At 41.5% G+C, this 25,198-nt stretch overlaps 1 protein-coding gene across 2 annotated transcripts in view; it reads right to left on the minus strand.

Annotated features, from left to right (window-relative positions):
* ARHGAP42 (Rho GTPase activating protein 42) overlaps positions 1 to 25,198 on the minus strand; it is a 349,579-nt gene that overhangs the window by 5,335 nt on the left and 319,046 nt on the right. For both annotated transcript variants that reach the window (XM_070803334.1, XM_070803335.1), the window contains 7 exons: positions 22,225 to 22,330; positions 17,485 to 17,644; positions 16,172 to 16,316; positions 14,555 to 14,935; positions 14,015 to 14,171; positions 11,928 to 11,990; positions 480 to 559 (listed from right to left, as the gene is read on the minus strand). In XM_070803334.1, coding sequence (XP_070659435.1) covers positions 480 to 559; positions 11,928 to 11,990; positions 14,015 to 14,171; positions 14,555 to 14,935; positions 16,172 to 16,316; positions 17,485 to 17,644; positions 22,225 to 22,330 — 1,092 coding nt within the window. The remainder of the gene's footprint in view (positions 1 to 479; positions 560 to 11,927; positions 11,991 to 14,014; positions 14,172 to 14,554; positions 14,936 to 16,171; positions 16,317 to 17,484; positions 17,645 to 22,224; positions 22,331 to 25,198) is intronic.

Here is a 25,198-nt window from a genome sequence, read left to right on the forward strand (position 1 = left end):
ATTAATAAATATCACTCAGTCAACATTAGCTTCAAGTAATTACACACACAAATGGGTAAAAATCCACATCAGATTGTATGCATATACTCAAGCTGTCAAAACAATGTCACGGGACCTGTAAAGCTGGAAATGCCTCTTGCATTCACATAACCAATCACACCGGTCGGGAAGATCCCCTGGAGAAAGGAATGCCTACCCTCTCCAGTATTTCTGCCTGGAGAATCCCATGGGTGGAGGAGCCTGGTGGGTTACACACTCGAAGGGGTTGAAAAGAGACGGACACGCTGAGGAACTAACACTTTCACTCTCTCTCTCTCTGACACAGGAGAGGAAATCTGTTCCAGAGGAATTTGATGTGTTTACTTGTACAGCTACAAAAGGCAGGGCTTGGGCTGGATCCCGAGTCTCCTGTTCTACTTTAGACTGCTCCTTCGTCCTTCCATGACTGTAACCTTAGCGCAGGGAATGGGGGGACTTACCGTTGGAGAATAGCGCCCCCTGTGGGAAGGAAAGCTCATGGCTGTGCTCTGCTTTACAGGAGTACATGGCTTTGGCTTGGCTGAAAGAGCAAGAGGCAATCTGTGAAAACCACAACACTCAAGGATATTTGCACTGGACACTACTCTTAAAAAATGATTCTAGTTTTCAGTTACAATTGAAGCATAATACACACAGTGTGCACACAGAAGCGTGCATAAGTGCATTTCACAAAGTGCACACACCCACGTAACCAGAGCACACCGATAGCACAAACAAAGCCTTTCTCATGTTTCCAGGCAACGCTCCCAAGAGTAACCACCTGCCTTAGAAGAAATGAAATAATCTAGTTTTAAAGAATGCCAGGATTTGTTAGTATTCTGCTAAAGAGGCTATTTTTCAGCTCCACAGGGGTTCACAGGTACGTTAAAGCATTATGTATTTACTTGCGACTTTAATTTCAGAGTATCAGATGTGAGCTCCACATATTAAAAGGCCTACAGGGTATGGAAAATTAAGTGGGCATGCTATAAGAAAAACAATAGGATAAGCTGATGATAAAGGGGAACCAACAACAGCCTCACTGTCAGGGAGACATGAAGACGTGTCTTTGTAAACCACAGTATACGCAGCTCTTTAAAAGGGAAGCCAGTACTCATCTCCGACATCTGTTCCCATATGAGAGTTCAGTCTTTGTGTAGGCAGATACTCTGGCTTTTTTTAACAGGAGCCAGAATTTCCGAGTTTTGTATGAGACCTCCTTAAAACAATCTGAGCTAACACTGAAAAGCCATCCTCTGAGGCTGCTAACCAAGTCATCTAATCAGCGAAGTCGCTTTTACTCTGCAGCATCTGATGACCTGACTACACTCCTCCTCGCCATCTCTACTTCAACCAGAATCCGAGCCAATATCATCTCTACCACAGCGCACTGAACGGCCCCCTAACTTCCTAAATCCTCCGCATTTCTTTCCTCTCCAGTCCCCTTGCCATCCCTTCTACACAGAGCAACCAGAGGGCGGTTTGAAAGATTTTGATGATCACGTGATCTCCCTGAAACCAACCTGTCAACTGGTTCCCAGCTCCGGCCTCCACGCTGTGCCCAACCAGGCGCCTGCTGGGCTCTCCTGCTGCTCCTGAACCTGCCTCTGTGCACCTGCTGCGCTTGAGTCACACTGGCCCGCCTTCTCCTCTGCAAACACGCCAAGCCCATTCCCTCCTCAGGGCCAGCTAAGATTCTTCCTCATCTTCACTCAGCTCTAGCCTTCTAGTTTACCTTAAATCTCCTGAGTTTCACTGAAGGCCAGGTCTTCCCTGCAACACACTCTAAACAGCTCCCAGGTAACTTTCACATTCCCCGGTTTTAAGTCTGAATGGTACTCTGTTGTCGTTCTTGAATGTAACCTCTATGAACAATGCCTGATGCTAACTAGTAACTCAGTAAATATTTGCTGAATGAATGAGTTAAAAAAAAAAAAAAAAGGTGGGGGGGGCGGGGAGATGTTGCGGTCTCCAACCTCTTCAGCACCAGGGCCTGGCTTCATGGAAGACAGTTTTTCCACAGACTGGGGGTGGGGGGTGAGGAACAGTTTCAGGATGATTCAAGCACATTACATTTCCGCCACCGGTCTGTTAGGAGATGGAGCTCAGGTGATGATGAGAGCAATGGAGAGCAGACATAGGCATAGACAGGGCTTCTCTCGGTTGCCCACCGCTCACCTCCTGCTGTGCAGCCCTTCCTGACGGGTTGCCACCCGGTACCAGTCTGTGGCCTGGAGGCTGGGGACTCCTGATCTGGACTCTTTTTTTTACATGATGAGTCCTTTCAAAGATTCAAGGTACCCTGTCCTCCCTGCCTGAGGTCCCAACACTTGATCTGCAAAGAGGCATCAGCAGTATTTGCATTCACATGCTCTCAAAGCAACAGTGTAACATGATGATTACATTTCTCTGTTGGAACAAAACTCTGGATCTTATCTCCATACTTCCAGAATGAGGCTCAGTCACCTGAACCAGGGTTTCCAAGTGGCTACTGAAGATCAGAAAGGTTAGAGAGGAGAACTATGGCCCTGCCCCCGGAGTCTTTTTCACATGAGGTGGGTCTCAGGCTGTACTTTCAGGAACTTGGCTAGGAGAGTCTGCAGCAAGCAGATTTAAGGACCACCAGCCCACGCAATCCCACTTCCAGTTAAACGTGGTTTAAAAGAAGAGCTGATGAAGTGGACGCAGCCCAAGAAGGACAGAGTTTCACACTACAGAGGAGCCATGCGCGTGTGTGCTGCACGTGGGTGTGTTGGCTGACAAAGTCTAGGGGCAAGGAGAGGGTGCCGCCAAGTCACAAAGACTTCCGATAATGAGACTCTGAGGACCTGACGCAGAAAAAACGTTAGTTTTTCATAGAAATCTTCCGGTCAAGTATACTCATTTGATCTGATATAATCTGGTGTATCTTGATCTGATATTCATAAAAAGAAAAATACTCTTTACTATCATTTATATATGGAATCTTAGGAAAAAAAAACAACAAATGAATATAACAAAACAGAAACAGACTCACAGGTACAGAGAGGGGTCAAACAGGGGTGGGGACTAACAGATAAAAATTACTTTGTATAAAATAAATAAGCAACAAGGATACACTGTACAGCACAGGGGCAAATAGCCATTATTTCATAATCACTTTAAATGGAGTATAATGTACAAAACTATTATATCACTATGCTATAAACCTGAAACTTATAGAATATTCAGTTTTTAAAAATGCATTTTCCAGGGACCACTCTCAGACTTCTTACACTAGAATCTCAGGTATGGGAGTGGGGGTTGGGAACTGTTATTTAAAAAATATAACCTTAGGTGATTGTTCTTTTTTCTGAGCTTCATTGAGATATGATTGACAAATAAAAACTGGATATATTTATTAAAAAATAATTGTATCTGATATCTGATACAATTGAAAGTTGCAGAGCCATTTCTCTAAAAATATGTAGACTTTTTAAAATGTCAAATTTTCTAGCAACAATGATTTCCACCAATAAATACTGTCTTATTACCTTGAATCATTAAAATAAATTAAGAGATACATAAGGAAACAAATTCCAGAGTTATAGAAATGTCTAAGATATAGTAATTCTTGCAATGATATATCTCATACTTCAAAGGCAACCTAACTAATTTATAATAATATTTCAGATATGAGTGTGCTTAGAGTATTGTATGAGATTGGATGGTGAGGGAACACACGCAGAACAATATCACTAAATGAACAGATAGTATTAAATGTGTCAAAATACACAGCACAAAGTAATATCTGTTACGACTTTCCAATTGCCTGTGCATGTGACTTAAACAACTATAATTTTCTTCCACTGAGATCTGTAACTACAGGTTACAGCTCAGTTCAGAGCTCTGATGATTTAATGTAGAATTCTGTGACAGTGGAGTTTTCTTTCCAGGTGCTAATGCTTTTTCTTTTACTGTCTTGGTGTATTGAAGAAGATGTGAAAATAACACTGTCACCTATTGAGTCTCTGTTCACAAGATTCTAATATCCTTTGAAAAGGATTTTGAGGATCCTGCTTCCTGTCGCATTGGAGAGTAAGGTGATGATGCTCGCTATCCTGAAAGCCCATTTCTTCCCTTATAGTTTTGAAGATGATCTGTCCACAAGCCCCATTCCTAATACTAAACATTGTCTAAGGCCAGTGAGTGAACTCACACAGGTTTGACATGGTCAGTGTGCGAAATTCACAATACTCATCTTAATCATAAGCAAAATAAAAAATTCACATAAAAACTGATACAATGTTTTCTGAAGGGCCACTTAACAATGATACACACACACACACACACATGCCATCTCTCACATATATTTTTTGTATGCTAAGAATTTCACTTCTGAAGAGAGCAGGAATGCACTTCTGAGGGAGTAGAAGATATAGTCAAAAGGGTAGCAAAGAAGTAACATACACAACAGCAAAGCTAAAAACAAACAGATCACAACAATCTAAGTGTTCATCAGTAGAGAATTTAATAAATAAAACATGCCAAATTCAATAAATTAGTAGGTAGTTATTATGAATAAAGCTACAGAAGAACACATACATGAGCAGTATTAGGATGTAAGGCAAATATTTTACAGAAAAATTAGTCACTGGCAAGACCTCTAAACTGCCCAAGATAATTTGCCATAAATACTCATAAATAATGCAATAAACACACATTTGCTTCTTGGTCATTGGTTGGAGATTTTTTAAAATTAGTTACACACCCTTTTCTTAGGTTTTTGCCAACAAAAATGAGCTGTTTCTGGCTTGGATGTCTGACTGTTGGATGCCTCAAAGCTAATCTCTCATGGGAGCTTGTAGAGTTAAAGCTGCTATGTCAAAGAAAGAATATTGCAACTCTAATAAAAATGAACTGAACACATGAATAACAAAGTCTTTTAAGGTTAAAATGTATATTTTATCTATTTACCCAGCAACTCTGTTGAGCGTCTACTTTGTTGGGCATCAATATAAGAGGAACACCATGAGCACCACCTTCGTGGGTCCTTTTCTGTGCTCATTATAGAGGAGTGGGTCTCTAAGTGCACTCAAGGCAATCTGGAAGGAGGGGCAGGTGGGACCTGAGAGGCACTGCTCTGACAGCTAATGGAACGTGTATGAGGGTCCATTTACTTTCCACTATGCCAGATATTAGGGCTTCCCTGTGGCTCAGATGGTAAAGAATCTGCCTGCCATGCAGGAGACCCAGGTTTGATCCCCGAGTCGGGAAGATCCCCTGGAGAAGGGAATGGCAACCCCCTCCAGTGTTCTTGCCTGAAGAATTCCATGAACAGAAGAGCCTGGAAGGCTACAACCATGGGGTTGTGAGTCAGACATGACTGACTGACACTTTCATGGCAGATATTTAGGAGATCTGCAGAAACATAAAATAATGTGAGTTCTCAAGTTCCAGGCAATGAGCATCATTAAGGGACAGAGCTAACTGTAGCATGGGGGTGCATGGGAACAGCAGAGGAGCAGACTTCTGTGTGGCTTAGCTCAGGGGAAGAGGAGAAACAACTCATGTTGTCTTAGAAATATGACCTTTGGAAGAGGGAAGAAATGGGAAGGTGAGACCCTATTAGGACCCTGGGGGCAGGCACATAAACTTTCTAATTAGGTTTTACAGAAAACAGTGATCCCCATATACTGGGGGTCTTGTGATCATCCAGATGATTTCAGTCATATAATGAGCTTGGATTTTGAAATGAAATCTACATATTTCCTTGGCCTAACCTCTATAATGTAGAAATGAAGGTCAAGAGAAATTAACATTATGGCAGAGTCAGGCTAAAACCTACATCTCCTAATTGCTGACCTAGTGAATACCTGGTGAATCCACTTAAATGTCATCTGTAAAATCCCAAGATAACGTCACTGAGAAAATCATTTCTACTATCAATAACAGTTGACTGTTAATGAGAGTGAATAATCACATCTACACAGTGCTATTGTTATGTTTTAGTTATATGAACTTATTTTTATTTTAAATAAATTCATAAACATTTAAAAATGTTCTCAGTTTAAATTTCTAATACCACAAATATTAATAGATATAATTCACACAAACAAAAGCTCTTTGGAGATCTTCAGTAAGTTTTTTAATTGTGTAAGTTGTTTTGAGACCGAAAGCTTTTGAGAACCACTGTCAACTGATAAGATTAGATGGCTGTGCATCAAAATGCAGTTATCCTTAGGGGATGAAATGAGTGGTGGTTTTCATTCACTTTTTTAGCATTTTAGTATTCTTCATATTCTCTTAAAAACAGAAAAATCAAGCTATTCTTCCTAGCCATGGCTTCCTTTGTCTTCCTTATGAGTGTTCTATCCTGGGTGTCTTACATGCGTCACTGTGCTCTGAACCAGTGACCTACAGCCTTTTATTTATTTATTTTAAATTCTGTATTTATTTATTCAGCTGTGCTAGGACTTAGCTGTGGCAAGTGGGATGTTCAATTTTAGTTGAGGCATCAAGTTGCCTAGCCAGGAATTAAACTGGGCCCCCTACATTGGGAGCACAATCAAAACCACTGGACCACCAGGGACGTTCCTTTACAGCCTTTTAAATGGACAGATTCACTAGACGAGAAGACTCTGCTGAGGGTTGTTTTGTAATTCTAAAAAAAAATTGTTTTTAGATTATTGTAACTGTTTGGAAGGAATGATGTTAAAGCTGAAACTCCAGTACTCTGGCCACCTCATGCGAAGAGTTGACTCATTGGAAAAGACTCTGATGCTGGGAGGGATCGGGGGCAGGAGGAAAAGGGGACGACAGAGGATGAGATGGCTGGATGCCATCACCGACTCGATGGACGTGAGTTTGAGTGAACTCCGGGAGTTGGTGATGGACAGGGAGGCCTGGCGTGCTGCGATTCATGGGGTTGCAAAGAGTCGGACACGACTGAGTGACTGAACTGAACTGAACTGAACAGAAAATTTGATTGCTTATAATGAGTCAAGCTCTCAATTATTAATTAATTCTCTTAATTCTCAAGCATGTAATTCTCAATTAAACCTTCAGAAGATATTGGTATACCTTGCCTAAATTATACTACTTTAAAGTGTATTTCCCCACTGCCCAACTGTAACTGATTGAGACAGAGGTGTAAGCTTTAAGGGTCCTGTTTTCCATAGGCTTTTGTAATGCTGAGACAGAGCCTAGTTCCATTTGCCTCTTGAAAGCATTTTAAAGGTTAAGAGAAACATTTAGTACTATGGCATTTTTCTCTATTCCAATGGCTCTTAAAGGTTTTGATATATATAAGGATCACTTGGGGAAGTTGTCAAAAATACATATTCTCTAGGCCTCAGTCTCAGACACTACAGTGTGCAGAGTCTAAGCAAATTCAAGAATCTTCATTTTAACAAGTCTGGCACATAAAGTTCCTCTGACAGAGAGAGCAGCCCCTCCCACTCCACTAAACCCAATTTCTGAAAGGTTTCCAGTGAGGTCTTAGAGGTAAAAACCAGTGCCCTCCTCTAATGATCTCCTAGACCTTTTGTTAGCACCCATCAGTGGGTAACCCCACCTTCATCTATGCAGTGTGGCTGCTGTGCAGAAGTCTCTCAAAGGGGCATCAAGCTTTACACTCTCTCCTGGTTCCAGCTGTAGATTTTTCACTGCCTCTCAGCACTCCTCAGCCTTCTCAGACAACGGGGCTAAAACTTTCCTTGCCTTTCTGTGTACTCACACAAGATGAACTCAGAAGCTAAATTAGCATTCTTTCTTGCAGTCAGTCTTAAAAACCTAGAATCTTCTTTACCTGTCTCTCATTCCCAATATCAAAGCAATTGCTTGACTCTAGTTCTATCCATAAAATCCTGCTTACAGTTTATCATGCTTTTGTTAATGTCCTAATTAAGGTCTTTTAAGTATCACCTGTTCCACCCTAAATGGTTTTCTTCTCATCAACAACCTCCTAGAGAAGCCACCTCAATATCTGATTGAGTGCATCACTGATTAGATCAGCTCTTTGCTCAATGACTCCCAGAGCCTGCAGTTAATCCAGAGGTGTTACTTTTCTGTTGCTCAAGACCATCCACTAAAATCTCCCAACTGTGGTATTTCCCATAATGGCTGGTCTCCCTGTGACCCACTACTGGTTCATCCTTCTTTGAGGTACAATTCAAGAGTACCCTAAGTTCCCCAGAAGGAAATCAAAATAGGTATTGTGGGGGGTCAGTGAGGGAAATATCCTCATTTTCTGTTGTTCAGTTGTATTTAATGGTACAAAAGGGTTTCAAGTGACTGATAAATGTCCAAATACCCAATACATATTAATTAGAGGCTTGAATACCTTAAGTAGTTTCAATGATAATAGTTATAACAATATTAGCTATTATATACTGCAAAGGCAGTATATGGAGAGCTGACTGTGTACTTCAAATACATTGCTTCCCACGCTCATAATCTGTCAAAAAGGGAATCATGACCTTCACTTTACAGATTAAAAAAGTGGATTTCCTAGAGTTCAGACCAAGGTGACAGGGTAAGAGAATGTGGAACTCATCTTCCTCCATGAACACAGCAAAAATACATCTACATGTGGAACAATTCTTACTGAAAACTAACCAGAAACTGGCAGAAGAACTCCTGTACAACCCAGGCTGAAACATACACACGTAATGAAGGGAAGAAAAGCATCTGAATCAGAACTCGTGCTCCTGGGTGGGGACTTGTCCGAGACTTGTTCAGGAAGTGAGCACCTGAGCCACAGCCTGGGGACCCCAGTCCTGAGGTCTTGAGTGGGAGAAAAAACCCTGGCTGGCTGGGGAACTGGGGGAAGCCTGACTCCTCTTGAGAGGGCAGGAAGGAGAGAGGTCGAGCCTTGCGGTTGCAGGGTTTCCTGCGATCTCCTTGCTCAAGCCAAGCTAACGCTCCATCGCCACATTCCAGTGCAGCTCTGGACTTCTCCCATGACTAGGGAAGAGACTCGACTGTGGGGTGCTCAGGTGAGCCAGTGCCCGGCAGAGCCTGGGGGGGCAGAGCGCCTACTCCAGCAGTGGATCAGGAGCTACCCAGACCTCTGACAGTGGCCGTTCCACCACGGGTCCTTCCCACCCTAGCCCATGCACACAGCATCCATGTGGACCCTGCTGACCCTGTGAAGTCAGGCCAGTGAGCGGCTGTGAGGAACAAACGGGGCTTGCGCCAGAGGCTGTGGCCGAGCAGAGCCATGGGCGTCTGCACACACAGCGTATTGGGCCTCAGTCTGCAGCTGACATGGGCTGGGAGTCAGCCCGGGCCCCACCTACATTAACATCTCAGAGGCAAGGGTCCCAATGCAGGGAGAGAGAAAAGCCCTAAAGGGTACAGGGCTTCCCTGGTGGCTCAGATGGTAAAGAGTCTGCCTGCAATGTGGGAGACCTGGGTTCGATCCCTGGATCAGGAAGATCCCCTGGAGAAGGACATGGCAACCCACTCCAGTATTCTTGCCTGGGAAATCCCATGGACAGAGGAGCCTTGTGGGCTACAGTCCCCGGGGTTGCAAACAGTTGGGTGTGACTGACTGACTTCACTTTAAAGGGGACAGAGCCAGGTCAGGCCAGACCATCAGGATTTCTGCTCTACGAAAGTGAGATCAGCTGCAGTCCCTGGCAGGGCAGTGATGGTCACTGAGCAGAAGAGAAGCTTCACTCACAGTCTGCAGAGGCTCTGGTTCCTCCAGCACCAGCCACACCCCCGAGCAAGCTAAGAGCGGCCAGCACATCCTGAGAAAAGAGGTGACTCAGGTCCACGTCAAACCCATCTCTTCCAACAAAGGCACTGGACACACACCGTCTGTACAGGGATGCGCCACTTAAGCTTCCCCTTTGAAGGCTTAAAGAGGTAACTATTTTACCTAAATGCATAAGGCAGACACAGTTAAGTAAAAGGACAGGTGAAAAGCTATGACACCGTCCACAAGTACTGCGGACTAAGACTTAATCTTCAGTGTATCACTGAGTGAGCTCTAAATTTATGCTGACAGCTTATTAGAAGTGGATTTAGAGTATTTGGAGTGTAAAAGTATGTTTTAAATGCATAGGATGAGTGTTGAACATGTGAGTAAACTTATTGTATAACAGCTTCATTAATTTACTGTCATACTAATTTATTTCATGAATACCTTGCTGTCTTCAAGCTCTTAACAGATTATCTCTTTGATGCCAGTACTTAATAGATTGTTTAGAGTTTCCTAATAAAAGGGCTCCATCTAGTGGAGCAATTCAATCATTTTTGCAAGACAGAAGGTAGCAAGTTAAATCCCTTATATTAAGGCCTGACAGTGGTGATAGCTTCAGGGAAATGTTTGTTCTGAGCTGCACAGTACCTAGTTTTCACCCTGCCTTGATAAAAAGGCAGAAGACAGAGGTAAGGTACATGCAAGTATGCTGGGATTTGCTATATAAATTCAAGGCATTAACCTTAAATTTAAGACACTTTAAGACACCAAAGTGGCTCTCCTCTAAAAACACTAATTTACGAGTGCGCTCGCTAAGGTTTTGAACACAGAGTTTGAAGTTTATTGTTGTCTCTAGTAAGCAGGACAAGCCTTATATTGTGTAGGTGCTTAAGAACTGCTGAAAAGGTCCACATACTTTTATAAGGTCAATAAAAATGATATGGCTGAATAACGTCTAAAAGAACTATATGGTAATACTTTAATCATATTTGACCCCTTTCCTTCATAGCCTAAGTTAATTGGTTGTGGCAAGCTCAAAATTTCCTGAGTACATCCAAAAAAAAACTAGGTTGGTCCTTCCAATGTTCCCATTTATATTCCTTTTCAAAAAGCATTTACTGAATACTTGCAACATGCACTAGTTGCTGATGGTAAAAAAAAAAAATCCATTAGTTAGGCATATTCAAAATTAAAACCAAAGTCTAACGAAGATGAGAGAATCAATTTGTACTAAGAGGAGAGGAAGCAGGAACCTTAGAAGCAAGCAAATGAATAGTAGTAAGACATAATAATTCATATCCTGTTAACAATGGAGCAGAAGGTAAAATCTGGAAACCCTGAATGAGGCAGAGTACTCAAACCCCAGCGCCACCTGGAGTAATCAGCTCCCCAGAACCACAGGCCACTAAGAATGAGCACAGTCTGGACCTAGAGACTGTCACACTGAGTGAAGTCAGCGAGCCAGAGAAGGGAAAGTATGGTATGGCATCTGTTATACGTGGACTCGAAAAAGAAATTACACAAAGGAACTTACTTACAAATAGACTTAGAGAATGAAACCTATGGTTGCTGGTGGGAGGAGGAGGAGGAAGGGACAGTGAGGGAGTTGGGATGGACATGGATACATTGGTATATTTAAAATGAACAATCAACAAGGACCTACTGTACAGCACAGGGAACTCTGCTCAGTGTTATGTGGCAGCCTGGATGGGAAGGGGTTTGGGGGAGAATGGACACGTGTATATATGGCTGATCCCCTTTGCTGTTCACCAGAAACTATCACAGCATTGTTTGTTAATTGGCTATACCCCAATATCATACAAAATTACAAGTTAAAAAAGTACGCAGTTTTGGTGCCTGTTCATGAAGCTTCTTACAGAAAAAAAAAATACATTAAATTTTACAAGACCAAATATACATTTGAATAATTTCCACAAACTGTCATCAAAAAAGTCTTTGGTGTACAAAGAGTTATTGCAAATTGTCTTTTAGAAAACCTGCTTGTTTAGAACTCTTCCTTTGTGAAGGTTTTAACAAACAAGGTACTGCAGTAACACCCTGAGATGCTAACTGCTATATATATGGTCATGACCATTTATTCCCTTGTCAAGATACAGCAGATGTGAATTTGACCATTTGCAGAAGTGAGGGGCAGAGCAGTCAGAGATGACCTGCCGCGTCCACACAAAACCACGTCACCACTATTTCATGTTTTTTTACTGGGAAGTTGAGAACTTACCGCCCAGAAGAAACTGGCTTAACTGAACCAACGTTTTCAAACAGTTGGGCCTTTGCTGCCACACTGAAAAATAATTTCAAAATGCAAGTTTCATTAAAATCCATTAGAGAATCACGCAGCTCAAAGCGAAATTCAGAGTTAGCAGTTAACCAAACAAAAAAATGAGTTAAAAATTGTCCCCAAAATATGAACTGAATTTTAACTGTTTTAATACAGAAGTAAGTTTTAGATCTAGTTTCTAGTTCACTGAGTACCAGATGTATACAGTAGATGTACCAGTAGATACAGTAGTACCTGTATCTACTTCCTCTGGGGATTGCACTGTCTGCATTTTCTGCACCTCAGAAAACTGGGGGAGCAGAAGAAAAGGAACCTTTTATCTCCCCACTCCACTTCTGGAAGTCCTGCTATTGACTCCATGGAGCCACAAGGGAAGAGTCACATCCACAAGACAAAACAAGAGCTGCTTTGTATTCTCATAGTTAAGACAAAACAAATTCAAAAACTGTTTCATGTTATTTTTAAAATACTTGAACATACTTCCTATAAAGTGAAAAGAGAGAACTCTGAAAAAATGACCAATAAGTAAATTTGTGGATTCAAATCTTGTTTCAAAGCATGACAAAGGAAAGGCTACTACATGAAAAGTGAGACTATAGTGTAGAATGAAAAGAATTAAAACCAATGCAACCTAGTTAATTAGATAAGTTCCTATATTTTTACTAGAAGAGAATATATATTTCTTTGAATGACATTTTAATGAACTAAATATTTAAAACCTACCTTATTTCTTGAATTGACAAACCCTTCTCCCAGAACTGAGTCATTTGATAATCTGCAGGATCATTTTACATCTAACGTAGAACAAACACTGTCTACAATTTAAGTTCTATTTTATCAGTAAATCACAAAATAGAAGCTCTTCTCTTTCCCTCACAAAGAATAAAGTTTATATTTTCTCATCTCCTTTTACACATTTGGCTTAAAACTCATTTCCCTTAAGGGATAGAACTGTGCACACCAGGGAATAAACAAACTTACACAAAATCTGGCTAATATTGTGGGAGCTGGATTTCCAACCATGAGATAGAACATATGTGAAACTCACTCTGAAACCAAAGGTTCTTGGTAATGGGATGAATGAATGAATGTAAGATGTTGTTCCTATGGAAACAGGCTTAGTGAAATGTCTTACCGGACTTTCAGTGAAGAATTAAAAGGTCAGCAACACCGCCACATTACAACTGGGCATGGCATAAGAGGAACAGCACAGACTAAGCTGGAGAACCCCGGGTTAGAATCCTGGCTCCGCCACTTACTAGCTGAGTGAGTGTGGACTGGCTCCCTGACTTCCCAGGATGAGTTCTCCTCATCTTTAAAACAACGTTCATTCTGCCTCCTGCAGGAGGACACTGTGGTCCTTAATAACATGTACAAGGATGCTCAGTAATAGCTCCTGCAGCATCTGGAACAGCTCAGCGAAAGTCAGAAACGTAAGAGGAAAAGGAGGAAGAATGTCCTTCTTTGGATTCTGCTTCGGAATTTACCCCGCTCCCTGCCTTCTCCCATCTGCGCCCTCACTGCTCTTGTCTACACACCCCACCCTCCTGGCCTTTCCACTTCAGGGTCGCATCCTGCTCTTAGAAGCACACTCTCTTGCCTTTCCTGCTCCCTGTTCTCCAGGAGTTGTTTGAATCAGTGAGTACTCAGGTTGGGGAGACAAATGGAGAGGAGAGGAGATCACCCCGGCTAGAAAACAGCCGTATTTCTAACGAAGAGGTAGGACTGAGGATACGGGCAGTCCAATAGCGGAGTGGTGGGTGTTTAGTTTCCAGACTCCAAACCACTATATTATACAGAGGCTTTCACGTCCTTAAAAGAAAGCCTGCTTCCAAGGAAAGTGCCTGAAGTGTGTGCGAACGTTCACACCACTTGCAGAAGAAGACAGGGTCCTACAGAAGTTGGTGGTACCCACTCTACGGATGAGTGTTTGGCTGTGGGAACCCCGAGGGTTCTTTTGCACACGCTCAAGCCCTGTGTACCCACGGGAGACACAGAAAACTCCAAACAAACACCCTGACACTTACACGGAGCCGGGGCGCTGGTAGCCGTTGCTGGAGGCGGTGTCCAGCCTTAACCTCCTGCACATTTTTGGAGGCAGGTCTGGGTTTGGTGCGGCTTTGGGTGTCTCTTTGGAACCTATGGAAGTTAAGCTTTGAATGGATCCACTGTAGCTCTTGTTTCCTGAAAAGAAAGCCCAAGAAAACAGGCGAGGTGCTGTTAGACAAAATAATAGCAATAACACAGTCCACAGGCGTAACAAAAGGAAGCCGTTGTCTCTGTGTCCAAATGAGAAGGCACAGAATGTTCTCCGAGCCCAGCAATCCGTCTTTCAGGGGAGGAGATCACAATCGGAAGTAATTGCAAATACATCACCACTCAGAGAGGGAGAGGTCCAGGAAAAATGCCGCAGCACACAGGAGGTTTAAAGCTCCCAGCTCAGGGACAAAGCAGAGAAGCAGCGTTTGTGGCCTTGCTGTTCACGCCTCCCTCCTGAGTCATCAGGCTCCACAAGCCGGGAGGCGACGCAGAGACACGACATTAGCCCAAGCTCAATCCTGGCTTACCTTCGGCTGCAGAGACGGATCTGAGGGAGGAAGCCGAGGCTCTTTTCAGTCCTGAGAGCCCATAGGGCCCCTTCTTGGCCAGGTCGATGGGTGGAGACGCGTCCCCGGGACTGGTGACGGAGGTGACGCTCTGGCAGTCTGATTCTGCGTCCGTTTTGGTTGCATCTTCTCGAGAACTTGACTCGGGACTCGTGGTCCAGAGACCAAGACTCTTCTGTCCGTTGCTGGGCGATGGGGACGCAATCCAAGGGATCCCGGTGGACTTCTCCCTGGGCTGGCAGGAGGCAGGCTTCGTGGTGCTGTTCTGCTCAGAGGAGTGAGAGGAGAGGGACTCGATGCTCCCCATGGGTGTGCTGTCAGGGCTGCTGCTGTAGGAATCGCCTGGGCAGGCCAGGCAGAGACAGGAGAGTCAAGGATGGGGCCCTTCTGATCTCAACCTCCCAAATGCTCTGCAGCCACCTGACCCCACTGCAGTGCCAGACCTGGCTTAGAGAACTGTCCTCAGTTGTGCAGAAAGGCTTTAAAACATTCACCTGAACTACACTATTCAAGGGAGGCTGTCTATGTGTCCCTATGAAATCATGTTGCTTCTTGAAGCATCAGTGGGGCTGACTTGAAATCAGACAAAATGTGCTTCTGAAATAGGACTCACCAGTAGGAGAGGCAAGATGCCTTGATGATATAAGAAATCAATGGAAAGGGGGAATACTGAGACATATTCCTGCCTTCTACTTTTCTGATCCTAGGTGATTCTGAGTTACCATGTGTCTGGGTCCTCCTGGTAGAAAAGGTGCTATTAAATGTCAGCAGCTCCACAATTTTTATTTTTATCAATTTTTTTTTTTTTTTTACAATTTTTAAAAGGAAAGCTTGTGGAAGAAAATAGGAAGGATTTCTTTCCTTTCCCTACTAAGAATATACCAACATAAGAAAACTTGATGTTTAACTGGGTGTATTTTTTAATGTTTCTAAAAGTTATGGTGTAAGAAAAAACATGAGAGAAACAGTAAGGGAATATTCAAATACTGTATCTAAACAGCAATTGTGGGGAAAACTGAGGGTGGACGGAGAGGGCTGGGTGTACAAAATACAACAAAAATGGCCAAAGTTGAACTCATGCTTTGAGCTGAAGCTGCCACCCATCTTATGGTGGGGCTTGGCTCAGAATAATAAGTTAGGGATAATGTGTGGTGCAGAATCTCTTTTTATTTCCTTTCTCTCTCTTTCAGACACTTTGATACCTGAGAGATGATGCTTTAAGAACATAATGTGAAGGAAAGAAAGAAAGAAAATGCCTGCTTGGGCCAGGCTCCCCGGCTTTCTTCCCGACCACTTTGACAACAGGATAAAAGCTGCTACAAAGTAGCACCGGATGTACTTAATCACAGCTACAGGAAAGGGCACTGAGCAAAAACTACTTTTTTTTTTCCCTTTGCAGCAGGAATGAATTGGCTTGTCCAAGATCTATCCTGACGGAGAACATTTAAATGTGGTGGAGAGTGCTGGTGTTGGGAGACAGCGTCAGTAAGGACATTTCCTCTTTCTACCTAATTGCCCATAAGGTGGGATACAGCTGAATTAACAAAGACGGCATCTCCCTGAGGGTGGGACACTTACTGTCGGGTTCTGCCAAACACGGAGTATACCTCCCCCTGGGCTTCCGGGAGCCAGAGGAGAGGCAGATTGCACGCGTCCTCCGGGATCCGGATCGAGACTGAGGCTGAGGAAGAGGGATGCTGGGGTCTGGGGCAGTGTGAAAAATCTACATGGAAGAAAAATGGACCGAGGTCAACAGAAGGGTGACACTGACATTTTCATCATAAAATAAGTTTTGAGTGTTATTAAATGATCTTAGAACTCTATGCTTCTGAATCAGTTGCCTGGCAAGAAATAAACTTTCTAGAGCAATTACAACTTTCTTTTCCATTTACACTGAATAATGCTTCTTCTCTGGGTTTTTTATTCTTCCCTATTCCCCAGCAGTGAAATTCAGATTTTCCAATATTTTTAAGAAATGTGTCAAATAGCAACGAATGTCTATGTCAAGACAGGCTGATTTTTTCACTGTTACAGTCACTCTTCCCCTTCATCCTGAACATAACCTGAGGGGAAGAGAACCCTGCTGTTATCATTCCCCAGCTAGCAGCCCCTGGCTTCTCAGAAGGTGTTGGCATGCCCTGGCCCTGAGCTGCAAAGAATATGACAAGCTGCAGGCAGGCGTCTAAGCATGGCTACAAGATGCAGCTGTGGACTCCAGGGATATGAAAGTACTTCCAGTCTGAGCAAGGCTCCAAGCCTATCCTACAGGCACCATAGAGCAACCGGGAAGGAAAGAGGCACCCCCATCCTCTCACAAGGACGGTGTCAGACATAAATAAATCACAGTGTTTAGACCTTCTATGGCTGAGCTCACTTAACAATCAGATCATTTTGGTCTTCCCATTTTCTCATTTTCATAATTGTTCTAAGATCTCACTCTTAAAGAAAGCCTGCTTAGTGACTGGATATAAAGAGGATTTCAAGACTGTTCTCTGATTTTTATCTAAAATATTAGTTCTACTGTATAATGAGAATCTAATTCAAAAGAGATAAAAAAGTTACAACAGACTTAACCATAAAGTGATTATAAAGTATTTTCTGAATACTGAGTAAAAACTTAATTTTGTAAATACTAAGGAAGAAAATCTTAACAAGCAAATGATGTAGAAAGAAGGGAAACCATCCACCTGGAGGATTTTGAGAAGTATGTAAAAACTGAATAAGAAAAAAAGAAAAGAAAAGTCTGCATAAATAATTTATACAAAATTTATAAGACTGACACCATATAGGAACCCAAGAGCACAATGAGATCATAGATGATTCAAGTGCAAAATTGCTTCTTAGAAACAAGATAACAAAATGTTATACTTCCACGTGCAAATTCAGCCTACCTTTTCATAGTGCTCTATCAGAATTTCAACCACAATGTTCTGAAACTTAATATTCATCATGGCAGCCACAGTTTCTTCCTGTGCTCTCATTAGAGTCGGACCAAATATAACACCAAGGTTTGAGACCGTCATGAGATTTTGTTGACTATGTAGGGACACTCTGCAAATAAAAGCAACAAATATATTTTAAGTTATATGTTTACTAATTACGGAATGTTCTCATCTACCAAATAATGGTAAGATGTAAATATCATACATTTTATGTATGTATGATACATAAAGATGTAAATATGATACATAAGATGTAAATATGCCATTACAGACTAAATTTCTCAAACAGTCAGGTTCAGCCACTACCAGCTGGCATTAGAGGGGTATAGTATAAATAGATGTAAAAAGTTAATAAACATGAGCGCAATAAAACATAATTACTAAGGTTAATCTCTTAAAGGAAAAAAAAAATCTTGTTTTCTTAAATCAAGTACAATTGCCCCCGGGAAACTACCAGCTGTTTGGCAAGCCCTATGGTAGTATACTCTAAATGGGTAGTATACCCATTTAGAACAAATGGGTAAGAGTAAACTGGTTGTGATTATATTTGGACTTACCAAACACATTATTAAGAAACTACTATTAAACATTTTCACAGATAATACCGTACTTAATTTTCGAAAAAGTCAGTTTTTCCTACTGTACAGATTTTAAAACAAGAAGCTCCTAAAGTAAGCATGATGTACCTGAGGTCATAGCAAATTAGGGACACAGAGTTTTGTTTCAAGTTAGATCTCCTGACTACAAGTCAAGAGTCCCTGAGCTCCCCATGTCAGATGACTGACCAGGGCATGTTCCCATCCTGTCTTCCATCTATCCATCCACCCATCCATCCATCCATCTCCCACTTCCCTGAGGGCCTCCCAAGTGCTCAGCACTGTGTTAGGCAAACAGCAAGACAAGGAGATCTGGAAGCATTAGTACTGGCTGGAAAATAAAGAGTCTCTGTATTACTGACCTTAGCAAAGTAATCCCAGTGAACTCTCAAAAACAACTTTGACTAGTTAACTAATTAATTTGGAGACTGGATGCATTCTTAAGCGGTAACCTAATTTTATTTAACCAATCTTCTAGGGTAACCACTGCCTTTTCTATCTTACTCCCAGTGGAGCTGTGAGGATGAAAAATTCTAGTTAGGAGCACAACACAAGATAATGTTTATATATGACTGAGTATGCACACTAACTCCATTCTAGAAGCAAAAGTAAAATTTTATGAGGAATCCAGGATTCTGGATTATTCACCCAACATTTGATGTAGGGCAGGAAGAGCCAACTATCCCATTGACTGAATTTACCCCTTGTGCCCAAGACAGCGTTAGCTAAGAAGATTCTTGGTTAGCATAAGAAGAATTTCATTCTAAGTTTCCTTTTAATGCAACCAAATATTATAAATTAATTGTTTAATAAGTATTAGCCTAATACATCATCTGTAAAGGCAGTGGGCCTGTCTGGATTTAAAGCTTGGGTCCTTCCAATGTGGAAGCTGGGTGCAACCAGCCTTGTTATTTAATCTCTCTTAAGGCTTCAGTTCCCTCATCTGTAAAGTATAAGAATAATAACCCTGATAGCAGCGTTGAGAAAATTAAATAAAATGAGTTAAATAAAATATGATCTTAAAATAATATTCTTCTCTGTAATTAAATTGGCTCTGGGTATTCTTGCTAAAAAGTAAGAGTGCCTGGTAGTATACATAACCTAGAATAAGATTAATATGAAGCTCATTGGGAATAAATTTAGAAATCATAAAAAAAAAAAATTGCTCTATTTTGAAAATGAAGTTGATAACCACATTCTTCGGAAGATGAAATAATTTGATCACCATATTCCTCTTCACTGAATTTCCCTTCTGCTGGGCTAGTCAGCTGATATAGATTCTTATCATCCCACGTTTCAGCCAGTTCTGCACTCCACCCCATCCACTTGTATATGAAGCACATTCTGAACTGCACTTTTAAAAATGTAAAGTTTAAGTCATAGAGGAGACCACATAAGGCCTTGTCTTAAAGACAATGCATTCTCAGAAAGAAGTCAATGATTTATACCATGTTTCAGAGCTAGTTACTGGGGATTTGTAATCAGTCATTGGTCCTTTAGGCCAGTGAGCAATATAGGTCATTGATTTTTAAATTCCCCTAAGTCAATAAGGTGGCCAGGGACCAAGATTGTTATCAGTTGCTACTAGTTTACTTAAGCAAACTACTAATGCCTGCCTGGATGAAGCACAAGTTGCAATCATGATTGCTGGGAGAAATATCAACAATCTCAGACATGCAGATAACATCACTCTAACAGCAGAAAGTAAAGGGGAACTAAAGGGGCCTCTTGATGAGGGTGAAAGAGGAAAGTGAAAAAGCTGGCTTGAAACTCAATATTCAAAAAAATAAGATCATGGCATGTGGTCCCATCACTTAATGGCAAATTGAAGGGGAAAAGGTGGAAGGGATGACAGATTTTCTTTTCCTGGGCTCCAAAATCACTGTGGACAGTGACTGCAGCCATGAAATTAAAGGACACTTGCTCCTTGGAAGGTAAGTTATGACAAACCTAGACAGCATATTAAAAAGCAGAGATTCTACTTTGCCCACAAAGGTCCATATGGTCAAAGCTATGGTTTTTCCAGTAATCATGTATAGATGTGAGTTGGACCATAGAGAAGGCTGAGCACTGAAGAATTTATGCTTTCAAACTGTGCTATTGGAAAAGACTCTTGAGAGTCCTTTGGACTGCAAGGAGATCAAACTAGTCAATCCTCAGGGAAATCAACCCTGAATATTCATTGGAAGGACTGATGCTGAAGCTGAAACTCCAATACTTTGGCCACCTGATGTGAAGAGCCACATCACTGGAAAAGACCCTGATCATGGGAAAGATTAAAGGCAAAAGGAGAAGGAGGCAGCAGAGGATGAGATGGCTGGATACCATCACTGACTCAACAGATAAGAATTTGAGCAAACTCTGGGACACAGTAGAACACAGAGCAAAGAGTTGGACCTGACTTAGTGAATGAACCACGAGAAGAATTAAGTAAGTCATTGGTGATGTGAGCACATTCTACTGCTGCTGCTCAAAGGAGATTGACATTTTTAGGTTCAGCTAGGAATGGTGGTGAAGGTTGGGCAGAAGAATTTTCAGTACTCTTTAGTGGCTAGATATACTCTTTCTATTTCCTGTATTACAGTCACAATTAAAGGTGAAGCTTGTGTTCATCTAACATTCTGGATAATTAAGGAAAAATATTTTATGTGACACTCATGAAGCTTTTAAAGTGTATTTTAAAAGGCTTTGCTAAAAAATTAGCTTAAATGTAGCAAGAGAATGCCCACTAAATGTTGTATGGTTAAGTTTCAAGAAAAGGACACACAACTCAAAAACATAATTCAAGACTATGTAATTCAGACCAAGGATAGTGTGTCCCTGTTCATTAGCTAAATGCCGACAAGGGCAATCGTTAACAATGAACTTGAAATGAAATCATTCCTAGTGGATTTCCTTCTTATTTCAAGGAGGGCCAACTCATATTATCTTAAATCCTGCAAGTTAAGATGAGACTGATTAATATAGAGCACAGTTTCAAATATGCATGGCTCAAATTAGCATAAATTGGGTTACTACTTGTAGCAAACAAGGAAGGATTAATCATTTGTGAATTGCAGTACTCATTAAGATAAAAACTGTTCCCATTTGTAAATGAGACTATAAGGGGATTCTTAAGTAAGTTTAAAACCTGAATTTGGATTTTTGTTTCTAGCAGCATGGTAGCTGAACTGAAACCTCTGAATTAAATGTGTGTGTGTGAATCAAGATAGATCTGTTATGGCTAATGCTAAGTGTCAAATTTGCTAGGCTGCAGTACTCCAATATTTGGTCAAACATAATTCTAGATGTTTCTGTGAAGGCATTTTTAGATGACATTAACATTTAAATCAGTAGGCTTTGAGTAAAGCAGACTACCATCCATTACCTGGGTGGGCCTCATCTAAACATTAGTTTAGGGTCTTAAGAGAAAAAGACTGAGGTCCCCGAGGAAGAGGGTATTCTGCCTCCAGACTGCCTGGATTTGGACCCTGATATCAACTTCTCTGGGTCTCCAGCCTGCCTTGAAATCAGCCTCCACAATTGTGCAGCCAATTCCTTGGAACTAACCAGTCTCTCTTACATATATACATATGTATACACAGACACACATATGACAACCTATTAGTTCTGTTCTCTGAAGAAACTTGATTAATACAATATTTATCAAAACTTTTAAATACATAAGAGTCAAAAAGATCTTCAGAAACCAAAGACACTAGGAATCTGGGGAAGGAAGCTAATGTTCCAGTGGCATGTTGACCTGGTAGAACCTGGTGACCCTAATAAAACAGAGACCTGGTCTTCAAACTTCAGGCTTACCATGCATCTAAAAGAACTGGGAAAGGACTATATACTCCTTCACATATTTTTAAGTTGACATTTCATTATAACAGTTGCAGGGATATAATTATTTGCATGTCATAAACACACAGATACACACACACACATAGATTATATCTTAAAAACAAACTGCCGCATCATTTTTCAACCAATTAAATGGACTCTGATTACAGTAGCAAAGTTACAGCTCTATCACCCCCTTTAAAAGACATGAATATACTCAAGTTTAACAGATGAACAAGTAAGTGAGCAATCTAAGTCAGAGAATTACTTGACCAGGTGCTTTATCAAGATGTCCAGCATCTCTCTGTTTTTCTCGGGCAGCTTGTGCACCAGTGCATGTACAGCCTCCACCCGGTAGTTCTGGTCATCAGACTCTGTAACATAAAAAAAGGTTGCGAATATTCAAATTCTAATCATATAAACATTAATAATTTAAACATAATAACCACTTCCATCTGTCATGCCTTATAAGCAGTGCTTCACATGGTAAGTATTATCACTATTATTTCCTAAGGTTAGAGTCACTGGGTAACTTGTCCATGATCTGCAATCACTAAATAGAGAAGAACTCAGTTCTATCCAATCCAGACCTATGCTCTTAGCCTCTGAACTGTATATTTCTATACAATCATAACTCATTTCCTCTGGCTTTGTTACAAAAGGAGAGAATAAAGCTTTTAGTAATATGAGTGATGGCAGTAGTTGTTACAACTGGTCTAATGTGCCAGATACCACAATACACTTTATCACTTTGAAATCTCTGAGTGACTCTATCAAACCAGAGGAAGGAGGTACTCTTTTCTAAATTTTATAGGTTAAAAGACAGCAGAGAGTTATTTTTCTCAGGTGTCAGGATAATTGCACAACCAAAGGCCTAGTAGATTTTAAGCCCGTGCTGACCATGGTATACCTGGAAAAAAAAAAAAAAATCATCTCAAGCAGATTCAGTCTGCAAGGAAAAAGCCAAGAGGCTGAAAAGTTGGCTAGAGAAACTTGTAATGCTTCAGAAAAAGGAATCTATTTAACAGTCTCTTACTACAATAAACAAATTCTAGGGTGACTGCCCACCATGCCAAGCCCTTTCTCCAGAAAGTGCCCGCTGCACAGGGTTTATAAATGGGACCTTCATCTCTTCTGGGCACAGCTATCTGCATACGAGGTGAGGAAAGGGCCTGGTTTTCATCAGGCTAAACATGAAGTCTCTCCCAGGAGTTGGAATGGAGACACCAAAACTCTGATCTGTCTGCTGGATTCGTGCAAAGGCAGATCATGTAAAACAAGGCAGACCATCACCAAATGTGCTTCCAAGTGGAGAAAAATCTGTCTGCAAATGAGGTAGATATGCAGCAGAGAAAAAAAATGAGAGACATCTGAAAAGAGCTGGGAGGGTGGATTGGAAACATCTGTTCCCAACTTTGTGGTTCCTGGGTGCAGACCACAGTAGGCAGGACCCATTCTCTGCCAAGGAGTTCTGACAGACTCCCCTTAGACTCTGAGTAACTTGCCCTTTCTTCCTGAGCTAAATTTCTCTTGCTTGAAGCCAAATGATACCTATTTCTATTGACCCAGACAGAAGATGGATTCTTATACATGAGATGTGCTTTAATTATCATGGTAGTGAATAATAATATGGAGAAGGCAGTGGCACCTCACTCCAGCACTCTTGCCTGGAAAATCCCATGGATGGAGGAGCCTGGTAGGCTGCAGTCCATGGGGTCGCTAGGAGTCGGACACGACTGAGCGACTTCACTTTCACTTTTCACTTTCATGCAATGGAGAAGGAAATGGTAACCCACTCCAGTATTCTTGCCTGGAGAATCCCAGGGACGGGGGAGCCCGTTGGGCTGCCGTCTATGGGGTCGCACAGAGTCGGACGTGACTGACGCGACTTAGCAGCAGCAGCAGTGAATAATATGATCACTATTTGCCACAAAAGTGAAGAAAAAAAATCTTGTGACCAAATGTTGGCAGCAAAACAACCAGCTCACTGAGCCATTCTAGCTAACTGGATCAAACACATTTGTTATAAGATGAATTTCTTGTAACAAAGTGTTCTAGGTTAAGAGTCAAAAAACCTGGCTTGTAGTCTTGATATTGCTTTGAATTTACTAGTGTCCTGGACAAAGTCACTTGCCCCCTCTGGGTCGTGATTTCATTGTTAATAAAATGAGGTTGGATTATGTACTTTCTAAGGTCTCATTGTTCTTACAAGGATGGATTTCTACAAAGAGGAAGTAGAGTGCAGAGCCTTCAGGAGAAAGCTAAATGGTATAGATGTTCATGAGATCATGTGGTCAGTCACGCATGCAGGGCTGCACATCAAGGCCATTCAGCTTTATCTGACACTTTTAGCAGCAGGTAACACCTCCTGTGACATTACAATGTATGGTAATAAACTAATGCAGTTGATTTCTTTCTTGGATTGTGAAAAATACTCTTATTACAGTCATATCTCAAATATCTTAACAATGAAATGCCAACTCTTAACTGTTACAACTTGAGACTGGCTCAGATGGCGACCTGGCCCTTGAGCCCAACGTTTTACACAACTCTAATTGCTCAGGTTACATGACTGTCACTGGCCCCCTCCCCTGCTCCCCACAATTTTGAATTAAACCTGTTTAATTCATATAACATTAAGGCAGTCACAGATCTAAAGAAACAATATAGATATCTGATAAGTTTGTGAGTGTGTGTGTGCTCAGTCATGTCTGACTCTTTGCAACCCCATGCACTGTAGCCCGCCAGGCTCCTCTGTCCATGGAATTTTCCAGGTAAGAAAACTGGAGTACTGGGTAGCCATTCCCTAGTCTAATGGATCTTCCTCACCCAGGGATTCAACCTGCATCTCCTGCACTGGCAGGCAGACTCTTTACCACTGCAGCATCCGATCATCTTCAATAAATATAATAAGAGAGAAAAGGTATTGTTGCCTGCCAAAAATAGCTGACTCTTTCTCCAGATTTAGGAACAAAGCATGTGAGCACAGTGGAGGCAGGGGCATAACTGATTGTACCTCTTTGTGGTCTTGTTTATTTAACCATGAAGTCGCTCTTATAAGAAACTGACATTCATTAATCAAGGAAAATGTAATTTGAGTAATTAATTCCTCACAGCTCTTTCTAATCACACCACATATGCCACCCCAAAGAGTCTTACTAAGTAACAAAGTATTTTAGTTCATTCTGTGACTTCTCATAACCATATTGTAAACTACTAAGTTATGAGAATGACAATTTCTT

Source organism: Bos indicus, chromosome 15 (genome assembly GCF_029378745.1).
Source record: "Bos indicus isolate NIAB-ARS_2022 breed Sahiwal x Tharparkar chromosome 15, NIAB-ARS_B.indTharparkar_mat_pri_1.0, whole genome shotgun sequence".
Lineage (NCBI taxonomy): Eukaryota > Metazoa > Chordata > Mammalia > Artiodactyla > Bovidae > Bos > Bos indicus.